Below are 12924 nucleotides of genomic sequence, written 5' to 3'. Positions count from 1 at the left end.
GTAAATATAGTCCCTACCTCAGAAAGTCAGCTTGATAAATCTCTCGCCTTCTATCCAACTAAAAATCACGATTTACTTGTTTAATTACGGTATATTAAAACTACCTAAAGGTGTGGGTATGAAAGTATTCTGACCGTTCATCATGTCACCAAGAGTATATTAGGGTATCCTGTAGTTTGCATATGCCGTTTTCCGCGCTATTCTACGTCAATTAGTGTCCAAGTTAGCACACGTTCACCCTCCCGGGGGCACGAGTAGCGCGCCGCCAGCTCGAGAGGCTCGGCTCTAGTTACGCGCAAATAGCTTAAACGAGTCATACTCTCACTCGCAAGTGAAAAAGCGCTCTGTTTCTGAGGAAGAGAGAAGAGACGATGCACGCCGCGTAGAGTGGACGAAGTAGGTCACGGAGCACTGCATTCAAACCTGAAAACATTATTTATTTGTTCTCTTCCCTGCAGAATTACCACTACCAATCCAGTCTTCAACTGTTCAAGAATAATAATAAGAGAAGTTGCGTAATACATGATCGATTTTCATGAGTTAAGACTCGTAAGGATCAGCAAATTTTATGCTGATTTATAACACCAAGAAGTGTTTTACATAATTGTAATAAGACCAAGTACGTAGTAAAGAAACATCCAGTCAGATGTGAACCAGATGGTGAAAGCGGACAGCAAGAACGAAGTCTGAAGTTCCCCGAGCTTAGACTCCTCGTACATTGGGCTACTAAGGGACGGTTTTGAGATTACCGCAAAACGCACGATGCGATCTAGACGGGAATCGATCAGTGGCAACTGGGGTGATCAAGCTTTCATTTGATACCTCAACCGATATTGAGAACCGCCTATTAGCGAAGTGAATTTAGCGAAGAGGCGGGGTTTTACCCTCTCCACTAAACTTAACACGGTCTCGCTATTTAAGGGATGCGACCCGAAGCAAGCCATGGTACTTTGATGTTTCCAGTCCTGTGGTGATGTAGTACACGCCGTGAATGATTCTTCGATGTATTCTAATAGTTCTAGTTGCACTGTGATGTGTATTGGTACGCGCGTCGACGTTATTCTTTGTTACTGTCATATAAAGTAAATAGTGACTCAGTGTTATTTACCGGCCGCTACGAAGCTGATAATACTCTCAGTGGAATAATTGTGAATTAACGTGCGTGTAAGACCCGCCGTTATTAACAGACAGTGGCACGTAGCTGTGATTATAACTATTTACGTAATGCGTGAGGCAGCAGTACAAGCTGTACGGAAGGGAACTAAGTGTAGCTTGAGTGCAAGTAGGCTACGCCGTCGTATAACTCAGTACATGAATTTATTAATTCCGATGGAGTAGCATAGGAGCTCTATTAAATGCGTGATATTGAATAATTAATTGGTAGAAGAAAGAGCGGCGTATTGACAATGTATCTGATCAGGGCGGTATCGGCTAAACAACCTCGAGCGCAGTAGTTAATCTCTATTCCTTAAAAAACGTGCTGAATTAGGCTGAGTTAGAACACCATTTATGATGAAAGTATCAGATACCCAGTGACAGTGAAACCACAAACGTGTATAATTCAGGGCCTAAATTGCTGATATTAGATTAGACAAGCGAATGAGGGTGACGTAGCGGGCGACAGGGACAATATCGCTGTTCTATTAGGGAGCTGGAGCCTATGAGTTTCTCTGATCATAACAATTATAATGTGTCGTCATTTAACACAATTATACTAAGTCAGATTCCCTCATTCGTGTTTGTGTGCCGGTGACGTCATCGTCCAAGGAAGAAGACCAACGTACAGGTGGCCTGTACCCACTCGACGCATCGCAGAATATCGAGATCCTCCCACATGAACGAGACTCAAGCCAACATGCGAGCTACCCACCTGCAGGCGAAATCTGGCCTCTCTGCTGTTGAAGCAGCCGCATTGTTCGACTAAACACCTATTTGTACCTGCCCGAGTGAGCTGTGGACGTGATCTAGACAAGTGTTGAGTACAAATTTCAAGTATACAAAGTCGTATCACCTATTAAATGTAAATATGTAAATTGCATGAAAATGATGTAGAAGGTAGTGTAGGATTTTACTGCTTCAAAGGGATGAAGATAGTTATTTACTAGGGTTTTACGCTGATTTTTTTTTTCACGGTTGGATAACAGTATTTGTTTTCATTTATATCACGGGAAGTAGTGTATGTTAGACTTAACGCCCTTGGGATAAATCAAGTGTGAATCATTGTAATGTTTAAAGGGATTTTGATATTCAAGAAAATTCACTCCAGCTACCAGCATTTTACAATCAGTATGAGTCGTCAGAAGATTCTAAACTTCTTATTTTCTTTGCGCTTCACACATGGGTTAAGAAGTACTTCCTTATAAGTTAAGGCTGCTGAACCAGAAGATGAGGAAATGACAGTGGGTGTGACTGTGATTTTGTTTACTTAGACCGCGAGTGTTAATGTGTGTTTGTCCCAATTGATAGAACATCTTTTTCAGTAGTATGCATGTATTGGATATGCCGTGAGAAGGGCGGAGCTTTTAGGCAGATGATTGTAGAGAATGCGGTGTTTATGAGAATACGAAGCTTTCCCCAAATGAGTGGTTAATACGCGTGATGCATAATTTCGCGCCGAGGATATGAATAAGGCTAGATTAGAGCCAATATGCGTTATTGATACCAACAGCATCCTGGGGATAAATAGAACTGAATAATTAGTAGCGAGAAGAATTGCGGGCCGGACTGCAGAGTCCCGTTAGTTTGAAGGGGAAAGTAAGAAAAAGAGTAAGACTGCCAGCTGACTTGTGAGATTTATGGTCTTGCCGAGGCGACAGAGGATATAGAATGTTAACTACCGCATTGAGGAGACGCACTGCGAAAGCTCGTTTCCTTCTCCGGTATGGCAACTACGTGCAACCATTTAGCGAGTAACGCCGCTGGATAGATTTATAATTCTAAAAGATGAGATGATGCCCTCCATTTATTTACGTAAATTAAATAGTCTAGGGATTTTCAGGTGTATCATATACACCCACACTGTCAAAGGAGCCTGAGTTCCTTACTAGGCAGCACCTGTGGAAGCTATACCCACTGTTACCAACAGTGGATGGATCACACCATCCAGGAATTGTTGTGTGAGGATGAAATGCATTTTTGTCTGTTACGTATTTCAACTATCGAAGTATCTCATTGATTAGTATACCAGGCAAAGTATTCACTGGCATCTTGGAAGGGAGGGTGCGATCAGTCGTTGAGAGGAAGTTGGATGTAAACCAGTGTGGTTTCAGACCACAGAGAGGCTGTCAGGATCAGATTTTCAGTATGCGCCAGGTAAAATTGAAAAATGCTACGAGAGGAATAGGCAGTTGTGTTTATGTTTCGTAGATCTAGAGAAAACATATGACAGGTTACCGAGGGAAAAGATGTTCGCTATACTGGGGGGCTATGGAATTAAAGGTAGATTATTAAAAAGGCATTTATGTTGACAATTGGGCTTCGGTGAGAAATGATGGTAGAATGAGTTCTTGGTTCAGGGTATTTACAAGGGTTAGTCAAGGCTGTAATATTTCACCTTCACTGTTCATAGTTTACATGGATCATCTGCTGAAACGTTTAAAATGGCAGGGAGGCATTCAGTTAGGTGGAAATGTAGTAAGCAGTCTGGCCTATGCTGACGACTTGATCTTAATGGCAGATTGTGTCGAATGCCTGCAGTCTAATATCTTGGAACTTGAAAATAGGTGCAATGAGTATGGTATGAAAATTAGCTTCTCGAAGACTAAATTGCTGTCAGTAGGTAAGAAATTCAACAGAATGGAATGTCAGATTGGTGATACAAAGCTAGAACAGGTCGATAATTTCAAGTATTTAGGCTGTGTGTTCTCCCAGGATGCTAATATAGTAAGTGAGATTGAATCAAGGTGTCGTAAAGCTAATGCAGTGAGCTCGCAGTTGCGATCAACAGTATTCTGTAAGAAGGAAGTCAGCTCCCAGACGAAACTATCCTTACATCGGTCTGTTTTCAGACCAACTTTGCTTTACGGGAGCGAAACCTGGGTGGACCCAGGATATCTTATTCATAAGTTAGAAATAACAGACATGAAAGTAGAAAGAATGATTGTTGGTACACACAGGTGGGAACAATGGCAGGAGGGTACTCAGAATGAGGAGCTAAAGGCTAATTTAGGAATGAACTCGATGGATGAAGCTGTACGCATAAACCGGCTTCCGTGGTGGGGTCATGTGAGGCGAATGGAGGAGGATAGGTTACCTAGGAGAATAATGGACTCTGCTATGGAGGGTAAGAGAAGTAGAGGTAGACAAAGGTGACGATGGTTAGACTCAGTTTCTAGCGATTTAACGATAAGAGGTATAGAACTAAATGAGGCCACATCACTAGTTGCAAATCGAGGATTGTGGCGACGTTTAGTAAATTCACAGAGGTTGCAGACTGAACGCTGAAAGGCATAACATTCTATAATGATAAAGTATGTATGTATGTATGTATGTATGTATGTATGTATGTATTGTACCAGGAAAGCCTAGGTCCTGGTCCATATTAATTGAAAGAAACATTACTTCAGCATAAAAGATCCGACCGACGTACGAACATCTATGTAGAGAATGTTCCAGTATGTGCCAGACCCTACGAGTGCACTAGGCGGAGTCAAGTGACGTCACCTGTCGCTTGAAGCTCACCTCCCCTAGAGATATTTCTCGAAAGAATTTTTCTTTTACCAGCTTTTTAACACCTTAACCAATTTCAACGGGACAAACGCTGAATTATAGCGGACGTCATAAAAGTTAATCCCTGTGAATTTCGAATTAATTCATCCCATGGTTGTTGAGTTATAATAATTTAAAGTTTCAACGAAATTACGTAATCACGGTCACATGGCCGAGAGAGATGCTACCCCTCCCAGCGCTGGTATCTATATATGCCAAGGCCAGCCAGCCAGCAAGCCAGTACAAGGACGAGTAGACAGCTGTGTGAGTGAGACAGAGGAGAGACCGGCCCGCGTACAGTATGTTCGCGCAGTCACTGTGAAAGTACTTTCCGTCGTATTTCCGGAACGCGAAATTATATCGCCGACAGAATTATAAAAGACGTCGCACTATATTTAGTATATCGCGTCGCGACTACAGTCTAATCCTAAAGACATTTAAGAATGTAATACGAGTGAACTTATTGAAGTGCAAACATTAACTATTTTACGTTCACAGAATATGTCATTACGTGTAGACTTATGATTTTGAACTTCTGCAGAAACTAATGTGTAGAATCACCAGAACTCGTTTCTTTCCGAGTATTGAACTGTATTCCTTTATTCATGTCACGTCAGTATACGACTCACAGTAATTTGAGTGAGAATTAAGAACTTTTCTGAGGTAATATAACATTATAAGAACAGGATAAGCAGAAAATAATTCTTAGTGACTTAATGACTGTGTTCAAAGACTGTGATTATCGACTTGCCTTTTCAAGTGTGAACTGTGCATTTATGAACGTTTCAATAACGACTGTAAATAGTAATTCATACAGGAAGGACTGTGATTCTTTCAATTACGCCATAAATAGTGTTCAACAGTCAATGACAGTGTCAGTGTTAACTACTCGCACTAAGTGAATTTTTCGTGTGCGAAAAATCACCCTAACGAGCTGCAAGTCTACATGATCCAGTTCCAGCCGTCATCACCTCATCGGGAACGTCAACATGGTGTGTCAAGGGAACATCGCCGATCCTGATTCTCCACGGAACATTCCAGATGTCCATCCTTCGACATTTTGTAGCAACATTTCTTACCATAAGTGAGTAGTAACAAACTGACTAAAATTTTTTTTTCTTTCATTAATTTGTGAACAGTGGAAACTTCAGTGCCGCGTGTGAACAAATATTTCAGAGTTCTCATAATTTCTCAGAAGTGATTAATTTAATTTCAAATTTCAGTTTCATATCTCGTAGAAAGACTTTAGGCTTTTCAAGTGTGCTATATATCAAGGGTGACGAACTGAGAACTGAAAACTATTAACCAAAATTTAATTTCTCATATCAACTTACAATTATAAGTGTGCTTAGGTTTAGAAAGACTTTAGGTGGAAATTCAATACCTCATATTCTCACATATGAAAGACTTTGAAATCAGTAGTATTTATGCCATTTTCATGAACAGAATTCAGGAAGATTACTTTCAAACTTTTAATTTCAATGCCAGATTTGAATCAAAAATCATATCGCAGGGTGAAGAATTAATAAATTGTTTTGAAAAAGATTTTTTAACCATCTATTATTCGCTCTGCGAGTCTATCCTACTCTGTATCAGCTCCAAAACCAAGTTCCACTCCCTGAGGTCCTACTCATGCCCTTTGCCCACAACTTTTCCTGGTACAGTATGTATGTATGTATTTCAGGGAGTGATATTCATCATGTATTGTATTGGTTCTCGGTTCACTAAGATGTATTGTTTCAGTGAACAAGGTTGTTTATATGCCTTGTTGTAAGATTTATATGCTATCCCGATGAAACATGCGTCATATTATATTTGTTCATATGTGAAATAGTCAGATAAGGTTTTCAAGCGAATGCTACGATACGACTTTCATATATCTTGAATGTGATCACGACAAATGTCAAATATCTCAGTTCACTTGATGTTAGGGCGACACAATTTGTCATTTTGAATATGTAAATTAGTGACGTAAAGTGGGTGAATAATGCAAGATGTGCCCTCATTTAATTATTTTTGTGTCGCAGCATAAGTTTATAAATTGATAAATGTTTTAAGTGGTTAATTGGTCAGAGAAGGAACGACTTCTCAAATTCTACACGTTTCAGAGTTAAAATGCGATTCTAGATAAAGGACTAGAGAGACATTGGATCCTCAAGAAAACCGTAATGTACGTAATTCATGTGCCATATCTATGCAAATAGCATTCATGTGTTTTCTTAGTTATTAAATCTGTGTTGTGAAATAAATGAATTCATTCTTCTAATTTCCAAAGATTGTAATATTCCTCTCATAATTAAGATTCCCCTACTATAAAGATTATCAGGTTTGAGACTCTTAAGGACGGTCCAACAGACCCGTAATGTTCTACCGATTCAGCTAGCGTACTATTCTAGTAGAGGAAGGTGAGACTTCGAAGCCGGGCTTGTTCGAATGTCTCACATAAGGAACTCCATTCTGATGTCACATTAAGGAGCTACAAAAATTTATTGATGTACTGATACCTTGGAAAGGGTACATCAAGTTTAATTAATTAGTAGTGTTTGTTGTATTGAAAATGACACCTAACAGTGGATGTAGTCTTAGATGCGTTATTACACTTGAATAATAAATGTAATAAACTCAGCGTACATGGAACCAAGTTCTTAAATACACGAATACAAACTATAGCTTCTAGCTGCATTTCTTCTCTTTGGTGATCTGGTTAAAATTTTACAGAAAAATGCTAATTAACGTTTCACCTCATATACAAAAGAATGGAGAATTATGTATTATCAATTTGATAAAGATCAGAGTGTAGCTGATCAAATTATTATGCCTCCAATCCGGGGAAGTTACAAGGAACGATTTCGACGTCCTTGAAGCCTGGCTACGGGGATATTATTATGATTAAACTGGACCTTAGTGGCCACAGATAGAGGTAGCACAAGTCAGACTGCTCAGTTGACATACTGATAATGGCACGAACGATCCATTAAATACCTAGTCACGGAAATACTAGCGGATACTTGGATGTCAATAGGCTCAAGCGAGATTTACGCTTACGTAGCGCCTAATGTTATTTCATTTCAAATGCAGTTCGTAATGTTTGAGAAGATAAAACTTGTGCCAACTCACCATTTTGATTGAATAATTAGCATGATTAGAAGTGTCACTGACTCACCATTTTGGACGGCTCGTCGACTTTACTAGCGGTGTCATCCCATCTCTGAATAAATTCTTGCTTTTGCTCATATTGACGATGTTGAAAATGACCCTCTGGAATAAAGCAATTACCATCATTGCAATTAGTCGTACGCAACATCTATTTTTTCTCATTCTAACACAAATTTATAGATAATGTATAGGCCACTTTATTTTAATTTCCATGCATGGCTTTTGCACAGTCCAATCTATCGAAAACATAAAACAAATTTCAAATATTTTTCTTCTACTTTTCTTTTGCTGAAAGTGTTAAATCATAGATATGTCACATACTGATCTTATCTATATGAACATAGAAAATATTGTTTTCTATGGTACTAATGCCAGATCCCGCGCCTCAATGGCACATTGTACCGAAATAATTTGCACGTCTGCACATCAAGGAATGTTATTTCATTCTAGGATAAAATTTTACATTATTACATGTTGATATACTATAAATATGTACATTATAATACACTGTTGTTCTCTTTACAGATGAAACATAAACTTATCTAACAAATAACAATGTTCATTTATCCTTCTGCAGTAAGGAATTATTTGCTTAGTTTAGGAATTAAGTTGAACTTTTTCATTATTAATGCAATACGTGATATTGTGTTATTTTCTATCTGAGGAAATGAACAAATATCAGTTTTGCTTATTAAACTAATTTTTTAGATTGGTTATTTGATCAAATGAAAAGTTACAAGTTCAGCGAAAATTTCTCTGAATGACATATTTAGCATTTGGCCATTGCACGTTGTTCACAACACTATACTTTATGCCACGTGACAGTACCAGATTTCTGAGAGCACGTAACCAGGGTGGAGCAGAGTGTAATAGCGAGCTGTGATGCATTTGTTTCCTGATGTGGAGTTGAGTTCGAGCCACGTGAAAACGGCATTTCAAGTAGAGATTTTCTCATAAAGTGAACAACATGCTGTGACACGGTTCCTGACTACAAAGGGCAAGTTGCTTACCGGCATTCGTAGCTAGATGGTTTCCATATTATTTTGAGGGCCTATTTTGGTCAACGGATGCTTTCTTATCCGAAAGAGGTCATGGTAATGTATTGGAGGATGAAAGACCCAGCAATTATGCATCACCACACTCGAATTCCTTTCATAGGTTAATACAGTATATCCGTGAAGGAAGATCCTACGGTCATCTCAAGTTTCTTGGGAAAATAATGTATAAACAACCTCGGTGCCTTGTATGGAATGGGGCATGAGCGGCCGGAATACCGGTCTATTTCTTGACGTACAAAAATGTGTATCGTATGGCCCTTTCACCGCAAGTGTTGGTGTAGTTTCAGAGTCACCAACCTTCCTCTCAGGAATCGTGATAGTAGACATCATCCGATGGAACCAAGAAACAAAGCGAAGCAGCATGCCATAGTCATCCAAAGTCTCCAACAAGAAGAACGTCGAGAGCTGTGAAGGTAATAAGAACCGTTTCCTTCGATGGAGGAGGTTCAATATTTATTCACATTGCTCTACCAAAGTACTTCGGTACAATGTACTGTTAGACACTGCAGCGTATGCTTACTGCTATAATGCACAGCGTTATGCTCTGGTGAAGTGTTGTTACAGGGTAACGTTGCACCCGTCGTCCCCAATCAAATATCCGCTCTTCTGTACACGTTCTGATGGAAGTTCCTGGAACATTCTCTCTATATTCCAGATGTAGCACCCTGTGATTTCCAATAATGTGGTTCTCTGAAAAAACACAATAAAGGGTCGACGTATTTGTTAGGATGATGAAGCTGGCTTCCCTCTTGTTGATGTTGTTGGTTGGTAAGCTGTTACTCCTCACATCCTGGCATAACGCATAACACGAAGCATAACACATTTCAGCTTCTACGTACTTCTGAGAAGGCGTTTACGGACTTCCGTAACAGTGGAAATTCTGACTACATACTAAAGGTTTTGTATGTATTGTGCAAGTTTCATCTTTATGCCCAAGATGATCTTTGGACATTGATGAGTCTCATCTGGATGCCTGAAGATGTTCCAACAGTGCCAGGCAGCGAGGAATTCGAAGAACTAGATTTTTATGGTTTTTTGGTTTTGATACACGTATCCCAGAGACCTTGGTAGTATTGCTCTGCTCGATTTAGAATGACAGTCAGCTGTGTACAAACCGCATACAGTAAATAAATTTCACCTTACAAGAAACTATTTTGACGCAAGACCGGAAGAGCATGGATTACGCGTGTGAATTATTAAGTGATTAAATCAGTTATCTAAATTAATATATTTTGGTAGTGAGTAATAATTCATTTATGAAAATAATTACATTAATTTTAAAAGCAATCTCGAATTTTAAAAGTAACGACGAGACATAACACATTTCAGGAAAGAATGAAATGAAATGAAATGAAATGAAATGAAATGAAATGGCGTATGGCTTTTAGTATCCGAGGACATGTTCGGGTTGCCATATGCAGGCCTTTCGATTTGACTCCCGCAGGCGACCTGCGCGTCGTGGTGACATTGAAATGATGATGAAGGCACCCAGCCCCCGTGGTAGCGAAATTAACCAATGATGGTTAAAATTCCCGACCCTGCTCGGAATCGAACCCGGGACCTCTGTGACCAAAGGCTAGCATGATAACATTTAGCCATGGGGCCGGACACATTTCAGGAATTAATTTGGAACTCTCAGTAATCACGTGACCTCATGTGAAATACATATGTGAGGAGATATTACTTCTTGTTCTCATACGCATATCGCTTCACACTCTCTCAACGCCTTCCTAGCTGACAGCAGAACTTCGCACTTCAATTGTGTGCTCCACAGATGTTCGACGGACCTCTACGGCCATTTAAAAATTACGTACGGTTGGATTTCGTCACATATGGGGTGGGCTACGGAGCACATTCTAGGTCTATTTATTCAAGTTTCAGATACTGCCAGAAATATTGCTATAACAGAGGACTACAACACGCCAGGAAGGGGATCATGCCACTTTTCACCCTGTTCAACGGGAGATTAGCCGCAGTTAACATGGCTATTCCGCCTAGCATCGAAGCCAGCAACACGACATCCTAAACGGAGAGACATCCGCGACAGCTGCCAAGATGTGAGGAGTAACATCTTACCAAACAACAACATCACCAAACCAGTGGGTCTGCATGTTCCAGTTTGCCGGAAATATAAGTCGTCTCATTGATTTTTCTTCATTTTTCTCATTTTGTAGATATGAGCATTCGTTCAATTCTTTTTAACATTAGACAACGTACTTCCATGGCTGCATATTATCGCCATAACTGTTATTAGAAAGCTTCATCCAACGTTCAGTTCTTCTAGATAATTCTTTCAGAATACAGATAGTTGTACGTTACTTTTCGATGAATTTACAACAAGGTGGCATGGAGAGTCACGAGGATAATGGACTAATTCTTCCTCAATTAAACACTAGGTTGTTGGGAAGAGGATATTCATTCCGAGACGATATTCATTCCGAGAGGATACTCATTCCGATCCTAATTATAATATACTTAAATCTAATGTATCCAAACCGTTTGAATGTGACAGAACAAATAATCAAGAGTGTGATTAATTTATTTTTGAGATACTAATTAGTATTCATGGCTATGATTTAGAGTCGAATCTTCCAGAATATTCAGAACTTCGTGGTCGAACTTGTTCTAAAGTCACCATGAATTAATTCAATTTTAATTTGATGAAAGGATATAACCTTATAATACTGAATGTAAATGAGGTGCATCCGTAGGGCCAAGTATAAAAGCAATGTGGTTAAATATGTGATTTTTGGTGCCATATATTTTGGGAGATGTGTATGTGTGTTGAATTGCGTACGACATTCAACGTTGATTCCGAATGTTCCCAATATGAGAGTTATGGCTTCATCAAATGAGATTTACTCGTATCGTAACTGTGGAGATTGGAAATCAAATAAGGGGAATTCTGGACTATGCCCTTGAGTATAGTAACTTCGTGGAATTTTATCACGTGAATTATTGGGATGAACTGAAAGTTAAGGCACTTCGTCAGTGTAATTGCCCATGGACAAATAATGATGCATTCAGACAGACTAGGTCTTCTTAAGAAGACTTAATGTTGTGAATTTAATGTTTTGTGATTAGTTATCACGCGTATTTTGGTGTCATGCACGCCATGTGTGGATTACGTCTTCAAAAGTCTAAATCAGGTCACATTTGAGTGATATTTCAGATGAATGACGTCCAAATATATCAAATAATAATGTATTAATGCCTAATGATACAATAAAATTAGGAACAATGCATTAACACACATTTTTCACTAAAGGTAATCACAAATATGTCGGTGACATTAACATGGATATTCTGCCAAGCCTAAGAGGAGAGCCAGCCCCGGCAGCAGCCAAGATGTCATGGGTGATATCTTATCAACCAAGAACCAACAACGTCACCAAACCAGCGGATCTAAATGTTCCAGTATGCCGAAAAGGTAAGTCGATTCATTAATTTTCGTTTATTTTGGGCATTCTGTAGATTTGAACATTCGTTCAATTCTTTTTAACGTTATGCAATGTACTTTCATGGCTGAAAATTATCACCATGAGATTATACCATATAATAGTAATGCCAATAAACCTAATAAGACCAATGATCTGAATGAGAAGGAGGAATAAAGCCGCGAATGTCGTATATATTCGTAAATTTTCGATATTTGAGTGATTTGTAGTTAGATGATGTGATTGCAGCTAATTAAGGATATATCTGTGTCACTGTCATTTCTTTCAGTATTCGACTATGTGATTTTGTGTGTTATTTATAAGTGATTCATCGTTGTGTATTTTCTTGAGATCAATGTTGTCTTGTCCACTTCGTTATTAAATGGCGAAGCACGTAGATAATTATTGTGTTGGATTAATTCCACTTTCTTTGATTGAACGGGCAATGGTCAAATCTCGGCAATGAGTCCAATTATTTTGCTAAATTCAATTATTTCTAAGAATTGCATACAATTCAAACAGATAATGTAATATTTTTTAAAAGTTCACTTCAATTCCTTCATCAA

At 39.0% G+C, this 12924-nt stretch overlaps 1 protein-coding gene across 1 annotated transcript in view; it reads right to left on the bottom strand.

Annotated features, from left to right (window-relative positions):
- LOC136863589 (cytosolic carboxypeptidase 6) overlaps positions 1–12924 on the bottom strand; it is a 1034988-nt gene that overhangs the window by 886951 nt on the left and 135113 nt on the right. The window contains exon 4 of the mRNA XM_068226007.1: positions 7871–7965. Coding sequence (XP_068082108.1) covers positions 7871–7965 — 95 coding nt within the window. The remainder of the gene's footprint in view (positions 1–7870; positions 7966–12924) is intronic.

Source organism: Anabrus simplex, chromosome 2 (genome assembly GCF_040414725.1).
Source record: "Anabrus simplex isolate iqAnaSimp1 chromosome 2, ASM4041472v1, whole genome shotgun sequence".
In the NCBI taxonomy this organism is placed as follows: Eukaryota; Metazoa; Arthropoda; class Insecta; order Orthoptera; family Tettigoniidae; genus Anabrus; species Anabrus simplex.
Note: the sequence above shows the minus strand (reverse complement) of the source record. Positions and strands in the feature narration are given on the sequence as shown.